The 21,539-nt window shown below is 38.4% G+C and overlaps 1 protein-coding gene across 13 annotated transcripts in view; it reads left to right on the forward strand.

The window, feature by feature from the left end:
* Window positions 1–21,539, forward strand: part of Eya1 (EYA transcriptional coactivator and phosphatase 1) — a 318,971-nt gene that overhangs the window by 230,344 nt on the left and 67,088 nt on the right. For all 13 annotated transcript variants that reach the window (XM_013518211.1, XM_013518210.1, XM_013518208.1 and 10 more), the window contains 2 exons: window positions 15,375–15,514; window positions 17,255–17,338. In XM_013518211.1, coding sequence (XP_013373665.1) covers window positions 15,375–15,514; window positions 17,255–17,338 — 224 coding nt within the window. The remainder of the gene's footprint in view (window positions 1–15,374; window positions 15,515–17,254; window positions 17,339–21,539) is intronic.

Genomic DNA, 21,539 nt, shown 5'->3' on the forward strand with positions numbered 1-21,539 from the left:
ATCATATACAGTACATTATAATTAGTTGCATTTACCCAGTTATTCATAGTTTATCAATTAAATGAGCTTCTATTATTAGAAAATGTGTTTACTTTCTGAGAAATGCATTCTATGATAAAGTAAAATTCCATCAGCTATAAAAGAAAACTTTGTTCAGAATCAACTTTTGTTTATTACAATTAAATCCATGACTACCTTAAATTTTGAAGGATAAGTTTTACTCATTTTTTAATTTCTTTTTGAAAAATTCTTTACCAAATCAGTGATTTTCTTCAACACTCAAAATACAAAGGGGAGGAAGAAAGTTTAGGGGGTTTTGTGCTAATACCTAAACTAATATTTTATCTCTTAGCTTGTGCAGCATGGATTGGAATACCTTGTACTGAACTCTTAAAGCTTCAGATAGATTATTATCAACACAATAAAAGAACATATTTTCAAAAAAGTGATAAATACTTTAACAACTTGAGAGCATTTTCATAAAGGAATTTTAAAAAATAAGTTGACTTTTCTCAAAAACACTCTTAAGCTATTGCTTTAAAAATATTTTCTCTTTGACATGACACCCATAAATAACCAAAATGTGAACACTCACTTGCAATCTAGATTATGGGTATATTTAAATAATTTGGCTTGAAAATATATTTTTGTCCTAAATCTCTTAGAGCATTTTATAATAATTATTGTGGCTATAATCATAATCCATAGTAAAATATAATCTAATGTAATTTTGTCCATAGAGATTTACATTTACTGTCACACACAAACTTACTCCATAGCTAGAGCTGCCTACTCTTTGTCCCCATTTTACAGATGAGGAATATGAGGAACATAGCTCTTCAGTATTTAATAAACATTAGGTGGTAAGTTAAAGAATTTTGAGGCTGAAATCTTAAAAGATTGTAACAATGTGTTTTAAAAATATATTTCAAGGCAGTTAAGTGGCAGAAAAGAGGATGGATGATGAATAAAATATTTTAGGCTACTATGAAGTAAAAAGCTATTACTAGGAATGAGTTTTAGTATGAATGTCATAAAAAAAAATCAGTTTTTCAAAGCACTTGTTCCTTTGAATTTCTTACCAAAATCTTAATGTCGAAATTTACCTTCACACTCCCTGACTGCATGCAGACAACTTAGTAGTTAAGGTGATGTACAGGAATTTTGCCAATATTGAATTTCAAGTGACTGAGGAGAAATCAGTGCAAGAGGGAATTCAATCTGCATGGGAAACAATTTGTTCCTCTACTTCTTTGATCCCTGCCAAGGCACAAGAAAGTAGAGCAAAGTGCTCGAAAAATAGGAGCGTTCTTGTGCAGTTGCAGAACTCTGAGCTCTCACAGGAACTCAGCGTGACAGGGTGAAAATCTCGGCTGCCAGACATCTTCCCCACAAATGTGGGTGACTTGGGTCTGGTCTCTACTCCTTCACGTGCCTACGAGCATACTGTGGACATGATCCAGAGGTTTGCAATAGCATGCATCACAATGCCTACATGTTGCTAAGTGAACCATTTAGAAAATCTGTAGGCCATGCTTAATTCATTTCCACAGATGCCTATGGACTTTGGAAAAGTTTGCAATTTGTTCAGCTCAAAAATAAACCATTTCAGTGAAACAGTTTCAACTAACTTTTTTGGAAACATTTGTCACCAAAACAAATATTTGTATCTAAAATAGCTAGGCTATTAAGATGTGAAAAAACAAAACAGATGTTTGTTTTAGGTTGCTGTATTTGTTTGTCTTGATGGCATTTGTTTCTTTTCTTTTTCTTCAGAGGTTATACTATATTAAATTTAATGAGATTAGAAAATTCCTGGAAATAAAGTTTGCTCTTTGTAATAAAAATAAATTTTGTTACCTTTGAATTCTGGACTTTGTTTCTAAGAAGTGAAAAGTTCTGTCTTTCAGCATTTATTGATTTTTGTATTCCTTATGATGAGTTTGTGTAATTTTTTAATTGTTTGGCCAGAAGTCAGGACGTCTGAGAGAGTCAGCATTAGAACGTTGGGTTCCAAGATATCATCCTTTCTTATTTTCTGTACAATATATAATTTGTACACAGAGAATCAAAATAAAGCATGAATGGTTGAGCTAGTTTACTTACCCTCCATTTATTGTTTTCTATTTTTCATAACTAATCAATTCCCTATTTAAAATGCCTATAAAGTATTAAGCACCCTATAGGACCAACACAAATTAACACAAGTGCCCGTGTTTAAGTTAGAGGACATCAGTGTGGACTGATTCGGCATTTTACCTGGAGAAATATGGAAAGAGGAGGTGCAGTTACCTCTGTCTGACATCCTTCCACTTCATTAACGTGGGACTGGGTACTTCAGTGAGTTTTGAACTAAGTGTTAAGTAAAGGTAAAACTGGTAGATTGATGGCCACCAGTTTTGTTCTGAGCTTGAGATCCAAATTTGCAAACTTAGTAAAAATACTAAGTAATGCATATTTTTAAAATTTACTTGATAGCAATCATTTACAAGCATAGTATGAAATTAAAAGGCACAGAAATACTTACAGAGAAGAGTAAATTGGGGTTGGGGATTTAGCTCAGCGGCCCAGCACCTGCCTGGCAAGAGTGAGGTCATGAGTTCGATTCCAGGTACTGGAAAACAAAAAAAAAAGAGAGAGAAGAGTAAATCTGCCCTCTGACCTTCTGTACCCAGCCCCTTGGTTTTTGTTTTTGTTTTTGTTTTTGTTTTTAGTGGTTTCAATCATATACCTAGTACCTGTCTGCAGTCACTTTTCCCCCATATTCACATATGCATTTTTTTCCTTTTCTTTCTTTTCTACTGTATTAACTCAGTTCATTCTAACCCTACTCTATGAGACACACTTCTACCCCCATTTTACAGAAGGAGAGCTAAGACAAGGCCAGTGACAACAATGGGATTTACCCTCTGAAAGCTTGGATTAGTCTGAGTTCCTGATCAGAAAAGCATGCTGCCCGAAAGCCACTGAGCCAGGGGTTTCCACTGTGCAGAAAAGTTAAAATATAAACACAAACTATGTGAACCGCACTCTCCTCTCTCTGGCTTCATTTTATCTTTTCCACTCAAGTTTTTCTTCTAAAAGAAGAAAATTTTTTTTTTTATCTTCATGCAGTAATCTCAGCACTCTAGGACGCTGAAGCAAAACACTCACAAATTCCAACCCAGCCTGGGCAATGTAGGGACTTAGCAAGACTCTGTCTTGAAATTAAAAAAAAAAAAAAAACGGCAGCCAGTCAGTAACTCAGTGTGAAAGTTATGGGTTCAAACCCCAGTACTGCACAAAAAAGAGGAGGAAGAGGAGAATGAGAGGAAGAATAGGAGGAAAAGAAAAAAATATTTATTTAATGTTTAAAATGCTGGCTACTTAATATGTATATTATTGGTAGGTTCTTTTAAATCCTTCTTGAAGAAAAATAGGGTGTGAATTATTCAGAAAATAAATTAAGAATTAAATGTTTTATTCAGCAGAATAAGGGCCAGAGGAAAGATTCATCACAGTCACTCCGCACTCAGGTGCACTTAGTTGCAAATGGCGTTAACACCACAATTTTGAGAAATATCACCTTTTTGATGAATAAGTAAGCAAACATACTTGGAGAATTTTATGATGTTAGTCAGCGTTCAGTCACTGTAATAAAATACCGAAGATAATCCTTAGAAAAGGTTTACCTTGGCTGGCAGTTTCCGTGGTTCCGGTTCATGATCTGCCGCTTTGTTGCTCTCAGCCTTGGGGAAGCGGATGTATCACAGCTGAGTGCGCGCGAGCGGAATCACTCCCGTCAGGGCCAAAAAGCAAGAGAGGAAGGAAAGGCTGCTTGGGTCCCACCACCACCACTTTCAGAGGGCACCAAAAATTCCCCGGCTTCTACGAACAGAGCTCAGCAATAGAGTGCTTGGCTACCGTGTATGAAAGCCTGAGTTTGATCCCCAGAGCCATAACACAGAACACAAACGAGTGCATCACCTCCCAGGAACCATTTAACAAATAAGCCTTGGGGACCCTTTAGTGTCTGAACTGTAGCGCTGTGCAGTTGCAGTCTCAACGGCACACACCTGTCTGTCTTTTCCTCTTTCTGTTCAGAGCCCAAATCCTATCAAATTAATAGGCTTATTGGTTTTAGTCCAGCTACTCTCCTATTAAAAAGCACATTGTCAATCGTAAAATATATCTCAGTGTAAGAATTTCTTTTCTCCACCATGGATTTCAACTTCTGCATTTGTCTTATTTTCCAGCCCACACTGACTTTTAAATGTTCTCCCTGCAAGCATTCTAACTGCAGCATGTGCATGGAGTGTCTTTCCTTCCCATTTTTCTCATTTACTGCTTCCTGTGAATGAGCTGTTTCGGAACACACGTTCGCCTAATTATCTCCCTGACCTCAGCTTTCATACTGAACGATTACTTCAAAATCACATTTCTCTTGAGATGTGTTCTTTAACTGTGCTATTAAATTGCATCTCTCAGCTGCCTAATTGAAGGAAAAATAGGAAGCATTGACATATGACATTGACATATGAAAGTTTCACGACGCACCTCAATATTTTATTAGCTATTCAATAAACTTTTCTTTTATTATTCTGTTGGGTTCTATGGGGGCCTAGAACGCAAGAAGTTCATTTTCTGTCCTCAAGGTGCATTTTGCTAGCAAAGAGGATGGCCACGTGTCCAGCCAAGCCTCATAAAGCCTGAAGTTTTGGAAGGTCATGCTAGAAGAAATAGTGCTTGTAAAGAATGCAGGCATGGAAATGTCTTACATAAAGTATTTAAGAAAACAAATGAAAGAATTTGAGTTTATCCTCAGCATTGCAATGTGTCACTAAATGAGGGACAGAGCGTAGAGAAGGGATATATATGCAAAGCCAGAGAATAGAGCATTTCAAATGTGCTCATGAGAAGGCATTGTTTCCATCAGAGCACACTTAAATTTTATGAAAGGATGAAAGCATTCTTCAACTTGAAGATCACTTTCTGATTATCTTTAAAAATAAGATGATTAAGTCCTGCGAAATGATCTTGAACAGTTCACTTAATGTGGTGATAATTCTAATGTGCTTATACGAAATATTTTAGCATGCACTATTTGATATTCTTTAAGCAGTGCTATGCCTATTTCATTGTTAAGGACACTGAGGTGCAGTTGACATCTAGATAATTAAATAAATTATAAGTTATCAAGACCATTCTCTAATGTACACAGGCCCTGAGGTCTTCATTTTTAAGTTACGTTGTCCACAACAGTGAAATTTGCATTAATCAGTTGTCCATGTTCTATTCTATATGTTAGACAGGATGTGTGGTGGGTTGACCCAAATTTGTGAGAGCCCCCCTCTTTGCAGCAAGGTGTTTCCCAAACTGTGAAAGGAAAAATCACATCTCTGAGGTCCATGGACATTTCCTAACTCATGAAGCCAGACCTTGGATCTCAGAAACTCTCCTTTATCCCCAAACCTTCAGCAGAATGTGGCAGCCAAGCATCCATCTGTGCCCACTGGCAGCTACACAGCCTTTCTCTGGCCTCAGCCTTACCAAGACTAACATCTCCGAGAAGCGATGCTGGGTGTGAGCCAAGTCAGGTGTGGTGGGTGCGCAGGGCTGGAGGAGACAGACGAAGCGGAGGTTTCGGAGACCACAGGTCTGAATGTGTGCCTGGTTGTGGCCCTTTGCTATCTGGAGGGCCCTAAGTTTATTAACTTCAACCTTTTCATCTGTTCCATGGGGACAGAAACACATCCCTGAATAGGTTAGGGGGAAATTACCCCAAAGCCTGGAGAAAACCTCCTTCTCATCCCTCCCTCACATATAACGCAGCCTCACTTTTCTTCTGTGTGGATGAGTAAGGTCTCTCTAAATTGATAATATTTGAATCATTTTTTAACTTTTATTGGCACACACTTGCAGTACATAGTGAGTACACTCGCAGTATGAAATTAGTACATATACATAACACAGTCGAACAAAGAGGACAGAACAGTGAACAAGTGTGTGTGAGTCCCCTCATCAGAGCCTCACCAAACAGCACGAAGGCACACTGACGAGCAGCTACCTGTGACACATTTCCGAGAAAATAAAAGTGGGTTAACTGACCTCTGTGTGGCACATTATCAGCGACCGGGTACATTTTGCTGTATTAGCAGAAATGTTCCCCATGCTTGGTTCTCTCAATGGTAAATGTAGACTGAGCCTCTGATCTATCCCAGGCACAATTCTGGACATGAAGAATTTAGCAGTGATATTCTGTAAGCCCTGGGGGAGCTCACAGTCTATGGAGGATGCAGGTGAAAAGTAAATACACAGTGTACCTGGTAATCAGCATGCTTGAAAGAATAAAAGGTAAAAAAGCTAGCTATAGAGGGTGGATCCAGGTAGCACCTCCCTCTAACTGCCTCATGGGAAAGAATTGTTTTATAAAGCATTGACTAGCGGGTTAGAAGTGGGTTAGAAATCCTGATCAGATTCAGCTGTGACATGTCACTTTGAACCAGAGAAAACCTAAATGCTTGATGTGCAAAGCCTACACACTACTTTTCCATGTGCCTTTTCTCCTAGATTTCCTCATTTTCCTGTAGAGTGAATGGTGTGGCTTGACAATGATAGAGCCTTTGCATTTTGCTTTTCTCAGAAATGCAGTTCAGATGTGCTTGCCTGCTCCTGTGACTTGTGATTGTGTCTTCCAGATTTAGTTGACTACAAAGAACCTGGTAAATGAGTACCCCAAAGCCCTAGACCTGAGACAGTGCCCATCTTACGTCCGATTCCTTAGGGGTGGGGCCTGTAGCCGAGATGAGAAGACAGAATCACTCCCAAGACCTGAGTCTGGAGCCTGTATCAGCCTGGGTAGAATCTATAATCTTTCCTGTATTCTGTCAGCCTCTATTAATGGGCAGAGTGGGGTGGTTCCAGCAAAGACCATGTGACCCAGAAAGCAGAAAATATTTACATATCTATCTGACTCTTTAGAGTAAAAATTTTGTGAGCCCTATTTATAGTGAAGAGAAGAGAGAGAAAATGAATTAAAATTAAACTGGATAGGAAAGTTGGTCTCTGCTATTGTTATGGTTTGAATCTGTGTGTCCCCCAAAGCCTCAAGCGGCCAGGCTTGAGGGGCAGGCTTTTACAGTTTGGTGGGTGTGAGAGCTACACCTGCCCTGGGGTGAATAGTTTGCATATGTAAGGGAGAGGAAAAGAGTGCTTGAGGCCATTCCTCCCCCATTCCGCCCTGGTGTGTGGTTGTTGCTTAGCTGTGTGCTGCCGTCCTGAGCTACAGCTCTCTGCCACGTGCCACTCTGCCTTATAATTTGCCAAGTACGGACTGAAACTTCCACAAACTCTAAGCGAAATAAACCTTTCCTTCCTTAAATTTGGGCATCAGGTATTTTGTCCCAGCAGCGAGAAAAAAGTAACCAAGACAGCTATGATTTGGATCATGGATGTCCTTCAAAACCTCATGTGCTGACCTCTCCTTCCCCAGCCCATGGTGCTTTTGGAGGGCAATGGGACCTTCACATGGTGAGGACTAGTGAAAGAAAGTTAGGTCACTGAGTGTGTACTCTTGAAGGCAGTATTGAGACCTAGACCCACCATGTCTCCTTTTACTTCTGGGCCACCATAAAGTGAGCAGATCCTCTCTGCCATGTGTTCCACCAGGAAATATTGTGCCACCATGAAATAGTGTGCTGCCAGGATAACCATGAACTGAACCCTCCCTCCCTTATTACATCACTCAATTCAAGTTTTGTCACAGTCCCATGCCCCAAATTATGCCTGTCTCATGGATTGATTTCATTGCATTTGAGAGAAGTTCTGGGTAATTTCCATTATATGTTCGGTGGTTTGGTTTGTTTGTCTTGTTTTTTGTCTCTCCCATCCTTGGCATAAGATGCAATCCCAATTACTTATCTTAATCAAACTCAGTTTCACAGGGCAGTTTTCTCTAGTATAGGAAAGTTAATTTAAGAAATTAGAAATAGGCCCAATGGATATAGATGATTCTTTTGGCCAGTAACATTGAGCTTAATGAATCTGCTTACAAGAAACCATGATAACCTTTCTTTATTGAATCAGAGTCAAATCCTCTTCATTCTTTCTTTCGGTTTTCCTAATATGGACTTGGTATGCCATCTCCTGTGATGACTTTTGTTCATGCTTCATTTGGTTTTGAGAATCTCCAAGTTCAGAGGTACTTCAGTGTCATTTGCTGTATGGCTTCTGCTTCATTCTCACTTGTATAAGTGTCCAACATATTTTAAGGCTTGAATCTCAAACATGACAATATCAGAATTTAGGGAAGTTATATGCTCTGTTTTTTATATCTGAGTGCCATACAGGCACCATAGAATACAGTCACTGGTTAACTTGTCTTGTGTTCACTAAGTTCAGATAACCTTGCTAAAGATTTCACAGAAAACTCTGCATTTTATTTTCTAAGTTGTATTGTCTTGGCAGACAGCTCTAGGGTCTTGCAGAGATCATAGGTCCTCTGGGCTCCATCCAATGTAGTTGTATATATGGCAAGAGCTTCCTCTTGGGTAGGAGATCAGTTACTTCATTCTGTTTGAAGGGAGTAGCCTTAGTCTCAGAAATAAGTAAGGAGGGTTTCTACCCTCCCCAGCCACACAGAAAGGAGCCTACAGGAACCCTGTGTTCTATTTCCTTTGCAACCACTGGTGGCATGTCTAGTCCCAGAGGTATAAAGTTAGATCAGAAATCTCCTGTTATCCAGTGATAAATATGAACACTTACCTGTAAATCCTGAAGGAGACAACTGGTTCTTCATGCAGTATAGCAAGACACCATAAAAATTAGAAAAAAAAAAAAAAAAAAACTTTGGTGAAGGAAAGAATAATTTAAAGAAATATCTGAGAAAAATATCTGCAAATACAAAAAAGGGTTAAAATTACTTTATATAAATCAATAAAAGAAAATAAAATTGGCAAGGGATTTGAACAGAAAGAAATGTAGTAGTTAAATAAGTATATAGAAGAGTCTCCAACAAATGTAAATTAAAAATCACTTGCTGCTTTTCTATACCTGATAAAATAGCATTGATTTCTTTGAAACAAGGATAGCCATTCACATAAAGTGGTGGCAAAACTTGCCCAGTAGATATAATCCTTTTGAAAACTGTTAGGCACTGTGTATAACCAAGCGGAGGACATGTTGAGGGAGGGGTGAGAAATACACCTCAATGAGGTATTTGAACTAGATGGGGTAGATTCTTTGTTTTTGTTTTGTTTTTTTGGTTTGTTTTTCGGTTTTTCTTCGGTACCAGGAACCGAACGCACGACCTTGAGTTTGCCAGGTAGGCGCTTTGCCACTGAGCTAAATCCCCGGCCCAATTCTTTGTTAACGGTTGTGGATGGTTGTTAAAGGTTGAACTTCCCCAAACTATTATAGATTTGGAAGGTAACTAATCTAAGAGGGTGACACCAAGACCTAACCATTAGGAAGGTTTGGTGAGTATATGTCCACAGTGAAGAGAACCTTAAAGCTGATTATACAATCCAGATTATACTTTCAGTTTAATAAACACAGAGACTAAAGAACTAAAGAAAATGGAAGTCACTTCCCCGAGTCTCAAATTGGGGCTATTAGCTTGGAGGTGAGTTCCAGGTTTCTGCTTTTCTTTTTAATATTGAAGGATTCGTGGAAATCTTCTGTAGGATTTATAAATGTAGTATTTTAATGACCTTGTGCAAAATGTAATATTTTATGATTGAATAAGTAAACATTACCTTTTTAATGACCATTTAGTTATATTTAATTGAAACAGCTCTTCCCCATTTATAAATATTTTCACTAAATTTTGAAAATAACTACATAACCTTCATAGCTTTAATAAAGTAAAAACTAAACTTAAACATTCATTTGCATTGTCAAATTTTTCATATCTGTGGTGCATGTTAGAGGCTGCTGTGTTCTCAGAAAGCAACATGAATACGTCCAGGTTCTGCTCTCTCAGAGTAGAAGTGATGAGCATGTTCTCAAAATAACTCTGCCCAAATCATTCTGTCCAAAATAATTCTATGCAGTGTCCAATACAGACATAGTAGCTTTGCAAACATCACATATCCCTATAACAGAAATGAAAGAAATTTCAAAGCAACAAACAAGATCTAGATAAAAAAAAAATTACAAAGATAATACTGAGGCTGCATCTGCGAGGTTAATAAGAATTCAATCCCAGACCAGGGAAGAGGGGAAGAGCTGAGACAGGCATCAGAAGAAGAAGACACAGCACGGGCAGAAGCATGACACAGCGTGGTATTTTCAAAAACCTGAGATGAGGTTGGTCCACTTGAAGCAGGCTATGACAAAAGAGTGCAGTGAGAAAGTTGTACAGCAACTGCATGGGACTCTTCTCTCCAAGGGAGCTAACGTCATAAAATGATAGTGCTACATACAACTGTAACCACCTTGACACATATACTAGCTTCATCTTTTTTTCATTCTATTTATTCCCATTTTACAGATGGTAAAACTGAGTCATTCAAAGCATTAAATAACCAGCAATGTCATACTACTGAGTAGTGAGATCAGCATACAAAATGAAGCAATTGAGCCCATAACTCAGTGTTGTAAACTCTAGACTGCCCTTCCTGTTTTATACTGGAAGCTTTTGGCATGAATGGGTTTTTAAAATCTCTGTGATGGTGGTATAAAGATAGTTGAAAAGCTTGTTTGTGGTAGAAATCTTGTAGATAGCCTAATTGTAGGTACTGAGGCAAGAGATGATAAAAGTTTGAACTTAGACCAAAAGTACTGAGGACTGAAAACCACATCACTTAGCCGTGATTTGATGGAGCCATTAATCAATTTTTTTAATAATGAAAGAGGATTCATTCTGCCTCAAAGTTAAGTGTTGTGTCTAATACTTAAGAACTTAAGAACTTACTTAAGGTACTGAAGTGATCTTGCAAACAGTTGGATACTCAGTTCAGCCAATCAGGAGGTAAAGCTTTAGATTTATCATCTGAAGGTTATCATGATGTCCCTCTAAGAGGGAAGTCAAGCCACTGAGAGCTATGATGAGCTAGGAGGACTAGGGGAGGCCCTAGTGCCTAAAACAAAATATGGTCCATCTAGTGAAGGTCTGTCCAGTTGTTTATCACTAGACCAACATAGCAGAAGCGATTTGCTACAGGGTATAATAATTAACTGTGTCACTGAATACATCGCATACTGTAGCTGACTTGTTTTTAATCTAAGAACACTTTTGGACACAGGAAGTATTGACCTGATTAGCATGCCGATGCAGCCACCTTACGTTGTCCTAGATCATGAGTGTTACTCAGAAAACACTGTCATTTAAACATCAGCGTGATAACTGAGAAGGAATCGGCATGGAGCTTAGAAAAGAGAGGTCAAGATGTTCTGAGAGTGGTAGAGTGGGCAGCACAGCCTCTGGGAGGTCAGAAAATAATTCTTACACTTGTCTCCTGTCCTAACTAAAGCATAGTTAGTGAACCTGGCCATGATAGGATTAATTATCTGTAACATTTTAGGAATTTTGTCCCTGTTGTCATTTCTGCTTTCTATAATCTAAACTACTGCCCTATATACCAACCGTCCCTAACTGAAAATCTGAAGTGCTCTTGGGCTCAGTCTTCACTTTACGTATCTCTGTTTTGACGTAATTTATAATTCTGTCCTTCTGATGTGCTTCTTCCTCTGCATTATACTGACCTTGGCTTTGTTCTTCACACTCCACCTATCTCGCTCTGTCCATCCCCCTACACGCACTGCCCTCCTCTAACTATATCCATTTCTTCAATCATACACAGCCAACTTCAGAACCCAAACCCAGCCCACACTTCTCTCCTGAGATCCAGCGCAGTGTAGCAGCCTACTGGATGCCTGCAGCCCTTCAAATTTAATCTGTCCAAAGATTTGAATTCTCACCACTATTCTTGCATTTAATCCATCCTTTGCCCTAAATCCCATGATTAGTATCACAGTCTACCCCATTCTGAATCGCCTCCATAGGCATCCTCCTTATTTGTTCTTTATCCAGTTAACCAGTTAATTATTAATTTCATTTCCTAATGACACTTCAGGACTGTCCCTGTCCTTATCCAGTCCTGGTGTCTCTGCCGTCTGGACTGCTGAACTTCCTCCTGCTGGTCTCCGTTTCTCACACTTGTCTCCTGTCCTCTGCTATACTGGTTCTACCACCCCCAGTCCTTGTTGAATTCTTGGCCTCTTCCTTCAGCTTTGTTACTATGTTTTTCTGACTCAGGTTAGATTGAATTTTTTTTCAGTTCTTAAACATGACATGGGTTTTCTCTCTACACATTCACATGCTCATGCCATAGTCCCTGTCTAGATGTTTATATTTTTATTCCTTTTTTAGTTATGATTTTGTACTCCACTTTTAAGAAGTGCCTGTAAACCTAGGAATCTGAGTTATGTAGACTTCCTCTGTGGTCTTTTAGCATTCTACCTTTCCCATGCCATAACCTTTTCTGTATCATTTTGCAATTTCTTATTCTTGTCCAGTAATCAGTGCCTTGCTCTGAATTTTAAGTCCCAGAAAGGCAGGAACAATGTCTCTTTGGCACAACCTTATATTTCATACTCCTTGTGCAATGACTAGAATAGTGTGAGCATAACATCCAATCAGTGTTTGTGAATTGAAATGAATGCACTTGAAAAAGCATTTTCACATCCATTATCTCAGTGGGGGTAAAGTTGGACAATTTGGGGAGGGCTTTAAGGAAACATGAGCTGTTGGTGGATTAGAAGATTAAATTATTCAAGTTGTTTTGCACTAATAAGAGGAAGGAGATGTTAGAGTCAGAAAAGCTGGTTAAGAGAGTTAAAAGCATTTAATTCCACCCCACAGAACAAAAAGGAAGGGATTTTATAAAACTAGCTTGCATCATTTAAAATTCTATCTTCCGTAAGTAGGGAAGGCCTGTAAGTATGCATGTACTTTAATACTCAAAGGCTTCAGATTTTCCATCTTCTAGGATATTTTTCTCTCCACGTAATAAAATTAGATAGCATAACTTAAAATTTTCCTGTGTACTTTGCTCAATGTATTTGTTTTCTTTTGAAACTACAGAAGTCATTCATTTAACTGTATCTTCTCTATTTCCAAAAAAATGAGATGAATGAGATGAATTTATTTTTTAAAAGTTAATTGGTTTTTAAAGGACAGATAAACACCAAAGTTAAAGGAATAGGCAATCAACAAGAAGAAATCTAAGCTAAGAAAACCTAGGTAATATAAACTCCTTTGAAAACAAAATTAAACTATCTGGAAAAAAGCAAAGGTGATAAAATACCGTGCTTAATGTCTTTTAACTCTTCTCAAATAGGAATTTCCAAAAGCTAGAGAGCTCAAAATTCAAGATAGACTTTTATAGGGAAGTAGTTAAAATGCACATTAAATCACATACCCATTTTGCCAGTTATAAAATGAATGCTTCATTTTGAAGCCATTAGGGAGACCATTGTGTAATAAGAGGGCAGCTCACAGGTTCTTCAAGGAGATATACATTGTAGAATATTCTTTTAAACGGAAGTCTAATACTTTTTCTTTCAAAAACTTTGACTCCACTTAACTATTTAAAATATATTTGTTTTTGAGTCCCTAATTGTTTTTAAAATATGGAAAATTGGTTGGGAGAATCTTAAGGAGAGAAGGCTATCTTAGCCATCTGCATCTGGAATAAAAGAATATTAATGTAAATTTAAAGAATGATTAACTATGACCGGCCAGCATTGTATACTAACAGTTCTGTGAGATGAGTTAGCTCAAAAATACATGCCAAATAACTAAGCCATTGAGTGGAGTTGCTTTGATTTTTCTGATCATAATTAATAAGCTTATATGTCAGCCTCATGGTTTATGGGTATGACAGTACATGACCAGTTTGTCTGAGGAATAAGTCTGTCTTGTTCCTGATGGAAGAGGGTATGCAAAAATCTCATTTACTAGTGGTGGGACTCTTTTTAGATGTTAAGATTAAGTGGAGGTATAGAGCTGCTTCATGTAATTTAGAAATGGAATTTACTCTATCTAAGTCTATTCATATCTGCAGGAACTCATAAAGCTTTGGAGAAGTGCTTTGAAGCTCGAAAGTGATATTGAGACTATACAGTTTGACACATTGATGGCCTCGGTGGTAGAGTTATGGCTGGTAGTATATTAACAAAGACTGCCAGTATTACTGAGACAATACAGTCTGACACATGATGGCCTTGGGGATACAGCTGTGGCTTATAGAATATTAAAAATGTTTAATATTTTGGTGAAAAACAGTGTCAACAATATCACGGTGTGCACAACCACTTTTCAAATCAGATTTGGAGATGCCCACTCTTACCTAGTAAAGAAAGTTGGGGCTGGGGATTTAGCTCAGCGGCAAAAGCGCCTGCCTGGCAAGCGCAAGGTCGTGAGTTCGATTCCCGGTACCGGAGAAAAACCAAAAACCAAAAAAAAAAAAAAACAAAAAAAAGAAAGTTGTCCAAGAGTTTTGGTGGGAGTCCACAATGGACTTCGGGAATTTGGAGAAGGCGGTGATTATCTGTACATACTAGAGAGGTTAGAAAACAACTGTACCTAAGAGAAGAGTGGATGGTATTTTATTCATTCGCAACACAGGATAAGAGTCTCCCAGAACCCCCAAACCACTGCTCAGCTCTTCCTTCAAGCCATCTGGGAGCTGTTCTTTACTTTGTGGCTTCTGTGTAATTATTTCAGTGGTTTTCCTGAGTTGGCCAGATGAGTAGCTTGAATGTGCTGCCTGGTTGGTTTTGGATGTTCGGTTCAAAGTGAATACGACGTAGGAAGAGTCACAGATGGGCGCCGTGTGAAGCACGGGCCTCGGGCACACCTCTGCTCCGCTTATCGTGTCACTCCCTGGTTCTTCCATAAAATGAGGAAGAAAAGGGGGGTTTCAGTTTTTTCTAAGAGAAATTTGCCTGATGACTCAGTTTTCCTTGCCACCGAGCCGGTTCGCCTTTTCATTTCTCTCCGTGAACCAGAATCCTTTTTGTAGCTGGGAGAGGCACAGCTGAAGCGAATGCGGAAACCTCTCAGTCTGGCCAGGTGCCATTTGTGGAAAGAAAGAGAAAAGTGAATGGGGAGGGGCGGGCAGCACTCTCTGATCGCAGAGAACCTCAAGGAAAATCAAGGAGTATGTCTGGTGCCTCTCACCGCCAATTAAAGTTTACTTGTTTCTGATCACACCTTTTCTCAAAACAAATCTTGAAATCAGGTACTTCATAAATTATTTACCAATGAAAGTAAATGGTAACATAGGATGTGCTTTGCTCTTCAAACTTCCCTCTGAATTAAAACAAGGCTGATCTTGGCACCAGGATGATAGAGCTAGGAGCTGAAAGTCCTTCCTCTATCCTTACAGAGTACAGTACGATCCACAGTCCTTCAACACCTATTAAAGATTCAGATTCTGATCGATTGCGTCGAGGTTCAGATGGGAAATCACGTGGACGGGGAAGAAGAAACAATAACCCTTCACCTCCCCCGGATTCTGATCTTGAGGTATGTCATTGCCAACACTCAAGTAAACAGCACAGCATCTTACAGTGAATTGGTAGTTTTGTAGAAATGCTACGTAAATAGCTGTAATCAAGAATCCAAACACTTCTGTTGTTGCTTTCTTTTTCATATTAACAATAAGTAAAGCAGTATTTCTCTCTTCCATATTTACTGCAGGTTATAATTTCTTTTTCATTGGGCTCAAATTTGAACCAAAACCTCACACATGCTAGGCAAGTGCTCTACCACTGAGCTACATCCTCAGACCTATGCAATTATTTAGTTCAGTATTTTCTTCCATATTAATTAGATAGTAAAACATCTGTTTATTTTCATCTAAGTAAATAAAAATTACCTAATTGTGCTTAAACAAAATTCTGTCACACTGCTCAATATCATGACCATTTCAATTAAGGAAATGCCATACTAAGAACACTTCATAAAATCCACTTTGAAATTAAAGATGGACTTGCATATTGAGAAAGGAAAACCTGGAATGTTCTAAACTGAAATGGTAATCACCTTATGAGACATGTTTTGGTGGAGTTCAAAAGCAGGCGGGATTAAGTAAGAACTAAAAGGGTGGTAGATTTCATAGCCTTGAACCCACTGCCATTAAATTTGTGTTTTTTGCCAAAGTGAAATCTGATGGTGGAAAACATGGTTATTTTGGCTGGGAAGATGAAATTTTTTCCAGCAGCATCTGTGTGCATGAACATGTACTGGTGTGAGTGAGGATGGGAAGAAGGAAAGTCAGCTTGGGAGGCTTTTTGTGGTGTCTCAGAGACTTTTTTGAAATATATTCCTCCAAATCAAATTAAAAATACCCCATCTATCCAAGAGTATAAGTGATAAATCTGCTAGTGATAGACTTGTTAAATATCTATAACCTGAACTGAAAAATCTCAGCAAGAAAAATATACAGCCACCCCCTGGTATCCACAGAAGGTTATTTCTAGAACTCTTGTGCAGATGCCAAAACCCATGATGTGCAAAATGGCCTAGTACAGTACTTGCATGTAACCTGTATGCATTCTCCTGAGTGTATCTTCCCTAAATTATAGTACCTAATACTGTGCACATACTGCAGAAATTGTTGTTATCTTGCATTGTTTAGCAGATAAATAAAAATGCTCTGTACCTGTTTAGTACAAATACAACTTCTTCTGAGTGTTTTGCATCCCTGGATGCAGACCTGATGGATACAGAAGGCTGAGTACACATCCCATCTTTTCCATAACTGCCCCATAGCTAATCTAAGGGGAAGGATTATGTAAAGCTTCATTTTTTTATGTGCAAAGTTTAAGATTTAGCTTTGTAAGAGTAACATGTAAGAGTTATTCTTTGTCCATTTCTTAAGGAGCAGAGATCAGAGTTAAGAAAAAGACAAATTGATTTCAATTGGCTCTCTGAATCTCCCAATTATAAACAGATTAGTTATATTTCATTTTTTGTTTCTTCAGAACTGAAACAGAGATTCTAGTATAATAGAATAATAGGAAAGACATCTATTATCTCTCTTGCATGTTTATGTTAGGATTTGTAGGATAAGTATCCTCTCATTTCCCATCTAATGTTCTGTCTGAAAAGGGGCTAGGATATACTATTTGGAACAACTGGGGATAAAGAATAAATTCACGTTTTTGTCTTGTATTTCAATACTACTTTTTCATGCTGAAGTTAACCAAATGATGTTTTTTTCAGCCAAGGGAAAGACACATTGATTTGGTTCTTCCTTTGCAGAGAGTGTTTATCTGGGACTTGGATGAGACAATCATCGTCTTCCATTCCTTGCTTACCGGGTCCTATGCCAACAGATACGGGAGGGTGAGTACAGCAGGCATTGGTCTTTTAATTTCTTTGGAGTGAATATGCCTCGAATTCATTTTTCCATATGAATGGAATTTAAATTGTTATAAATTTAAAATGTAATCTGAACAACTTTGTTGAAGACAATGATATGTAATATAACAACCATTGTTAATTTCCTATCATCTTGTTTTAAAATTCTCTATCTTTTTATTGTTTTTGTGTTGTTTTGCTTTTGTCTTTGTTGTTATTTTGTTATTTTTTTCCTTTAAAATAAAAAATATAAAGGGAAAATAGTTTATTCATAGAGTCAAATATATAGGTAAAGCAAAAATATGAAAATGAATGAAGAAGAATTTTAGCTCTTTAAAATGGGATAGATTTCATGGAATTAAGTTTATTCTTATTTCAAGTCCCAGTGAATAAAAGTAATTAAATACTACTTAAAGTATATAGGTTACATATATTTATCACAAATTAAAGATAGTTTGTGAGGGTTTTTTTTTCTATGTCCTTTTATTTGTATTCAATGGAGCAAATATTTCACTGGCTATTTTTTTACTGATTAGCAATGTTGACGTTTTGTTTTCAGAACACCTGCTGTGAATGTCCTTGTTCCTGACTATTGCGGTTATATTTCCTTAAATGGTGTATGACGCTGTATCTCTGACTGGCAGTAGGACTAATGCATCCATGTTGGAGTTGTTATACTCCCTGCCTTGGTATTGTGTGTAAAGAATAATAATATATGGCAGACATCCCATGATCTACTAACTTCATGTCAGTCTTTGGCCATAAAGTATTGGCTTGTACATGAAATTCAAGCCTAACTTAGAAACCCCTGCCTTCTTATAGTTTTATCTGGAATCTCAACAATCTGTATACAGAATATTTTTTAGATAATGTCTTCCCAAGGATGGTGCCACACTCCTGTATCCCAGTACTTGAGAGGTTGAGGCAGGAGGATTGTCTGGGCTATATAGTGAGTTCAAGGCCTCCCTGAAATATAAAGCAAGACCCTAGCTTTAAAAAACACAAGAAAAGAAAGGGAGATACAGACAGACAGATAGACCATCCATAAATAGACCATCTGACCCTCCTACAAGTACCACAAGTTCATTTTTTAAAAGTTCTAATCATTAGTATTTCATAGTTTTCTCATAGGATGGCATTGATATAAAGTTCTACCTCATATAGTTTCCAAAAGCCAAATTTATATATTCCTTCAAGTATGGATGATCTGAGTTATTCCACTATAAATTTACCCTTCATTGATAAGATAGGAACTGAAGAAAGAACTTCAGAAATCTCACATTTTGCCAAAGATCCTCCTGAGTGTGATGTTGGGCCTGAAGTCAGAATGCCTGTGGGCCCCTTGTGGACATCAAGAGAAAGCGCTGTAGGCAGAGGAAACAGTGGACAGTGTCAGGAAAGAGTGAGCCAACTGAGGTACTGAGAGCCCCATGGAACCACACTTAGGGGTGAGATGGGGCTTCCACGGAGATGTGGTCAGGAGGCAGGTTTTGTGCTGCCCCTCAGCTGCTGTCAGGAGGGCTAATCTCACTGCACATGTCACAAAGTCATGGTGTGGGGGGCAGATTTGAAGGAGGGTGTGAGATGATTTGGTTTATATTTTACACTCCACTTCAGCTGAGTGTGAAGAATCAACAGTAAGAGGAAAAAGTGGAGTCCCAGGTTGGAGGTTCAGCAGTGATTTGAACCACTAACAGTAGAGTTGGAGAGATTGGATTGGATTCAGGATTATTTTGCAGGTAGAGAAAAGGATTTAATAGAAATACTTTAAACTGGTGTAGTGAGCAATAAGTAATAGAAAGGAGTGAAAGATAATTCCTAGGTCTTTATTTCAAGCAATTTCGAGAATAGTTGTTTGTATACGGAGATGGAGAAAAACTAGTGTGGAAAGTTACATGTTGGTCAGGTTTGAGATGCCCGGTAAATACCTACTTGGGCTAGGTGGGGCCCTGGTGAGCCAGTCAGGGTCGGAGATACCAGATGTATAGTCAGTGGCTCATGCTTTAGGGCCAGATGCTCCTCAGACAGTCATACGATTTCTTCCTAAACATTTATTGAGCACCTACTCTGTACTTGACACCACGTCCAACCTGTTTTCTTAATGTGTGGAGGTACCCCTTCCCGTCTGGGTGATTTTTGAAGGTGCATTGCTCGGGATATTGAGTCCTAACCAGAAGGATGCAAAAACACTTGACGTTTCCTTATTAATGTGTTCTCAGATCTGATAGTCAAGCCTTGTAAAACTGTGTGGCTCAATCAGGATTCCTCCAAACTTTAATAATAGCCAAGCTGATCAGAATGTCTTATATCACTTTTATTTCTCTAAAGTCTAAAGCTCAGAGGAAAGACTTCTTTTTTGGAGCACAGATTTAGGTGTGATCCTGAGCACTGTCAGAGAAGCTTGCGGCTGGGCCTTCCCATAGGTGCACAGAAAGAAATGAAAGCCTGATCATGTGATAGCTATTCTAGTCTCTATGGGAACCAGATACTTGAGAAGTAGCTTAGTCACAGTAGCTTAGGCAACTCAATGAGTGGGCCATTCAGTAAGGGGATATAGGATCTGGTTGATATAATACAAAATTAGGGCATGTTATAGCAACGTGTATGAAAAAAAGTTTGAGAATGTCCCACCTTCTGTGTAATCCTAGCTGTGGGAAGAGGCACGTTGGGTGCTATAAGGACGTGTTATGTATTTTATAACAAAGGTGATGGGAATAAAGAGAGGGTATTGGGTGTAGCACAGCCTTAGTGAGGAAAGAAGAAAGAAGCACATATTAGGGGGAAGTCTATGGTATTGCCATAAATTAAGATGTTGTTAGTAATTTGTGTCCTAGTTTTTATTTAATATGTTTTGTCAATGCATGTCAGTTGTACATACTAATGGGTTTTATTTTACCATATTTACGCATGCGTATAACATACTTTGATTTTTCCAGGCCCCATGTCCATCACCCCCATTTCCTCCCCACCTTGATTCTTCTTTTCCTCCTCCTCCTCCCTTTTTCCTATAGTACTGAGGATTGAACCCTGAGCTTTGCATGAGCTACATCCCTGGACCTTTAAATTTGATTTTTAATCTTGATACAGGTTCTCATTATGTCTCTGGAATTTGCAGTATTCCCACCTCAGCCTCCCAGTGTGCTGGAATTCTAGGTGTGCATGACCACACCAGCACCTTTGTCTTCCCTAATAATCTCCCGTCTACTTTCCCGTTGTCTTTTTTTCCTTGTGCTACATTGTGTATCTGAGAGAAAATGTGATATTTTTTCCTTTTCAATCTGGCCACTTAAGGCATTTTATAAAGGTGGTTTCAAAATAATTCCAAATTGCTGGATTTCACTAAGGAAAATTAGTCTTCCGTTAAAATTTCTTTGGTGTCTCTTAAGACAGGCAACATAATACAACTGTTACTATCAAAGTACAATGTGCAATTGAAAAATATAGTGAATATTTAAATTTTAAAATTACTACCATGACAGACACACTGCCATTAATTCCCTTCAAAACGCTCCCCACATTTTTAACAAACTTGCCCTATCAGTCTTGTCACTGTCTTTAGCCTTTCTGGAAGTTCTCTTTCATGAGTGTCTTTAGTTGCACCATCATGGGTGCCTTGACGTCCTGAATGCATTCAAAATGTTTAGCTTTCAGGGTCACTTTGACTTCGGGGAAGAGCCAGAAGTTGCACAGTGCCAGACCCATGTAACGTTTTTAGGAGCCGAGCCTGCTTTTCCGTTGGCTGGCACTTGGTAGTGGCGCTCCCTGTTCTTTTGATCACACCTCATAAAGACACAGAAGAGGACTTACAGATTGCTTGAGACACTTGCAAGAATGCAGGGTAAGTGCGTGTGATGTAACGGGGCATGTTTAGAAAGGGATTAATGGCAACCTGTCTCTTCCTATAATAATTTTTAGAATTTAGACATTCACTATATGTTGATCACCCTTTGTAGATACTCTCGACTTATATTTCAAATAAATATTGTACTGATGTCTCAAGTGTGATACGCCTCTCACAGGAGGACTTCCTAAGACTCCTGTACCAAATGCCTCGTTGTTTCTCAGTACTTTCTTTTTATTATTGCTTAGCACTTGTGTCTCAAAGGAATTTGGGTTATCAGGTATTTATTCGTGGGACCTATTAAAAATTTCCTAAATACCTAGTACCCATTTAATTTAACTTTAA

The sequence above is a fragment of the Chinchilla lanigera genome, unplaced genomic scaffold, assembly GCF_000276665.1.
Source record: "Chinchilla lanigera isolate Chin_1 unplaced genomic scaffold, ChiLan1.0 scaffold00043, whole genome shotgun sequence".
In the NCBI taxonomy this organism is placed as follows: Eukaryota; Metazoa; Chordata; class Mammalia; order Rodentia; family Chinchillidae; genus Chinchilla; species Chinchilla lanigera.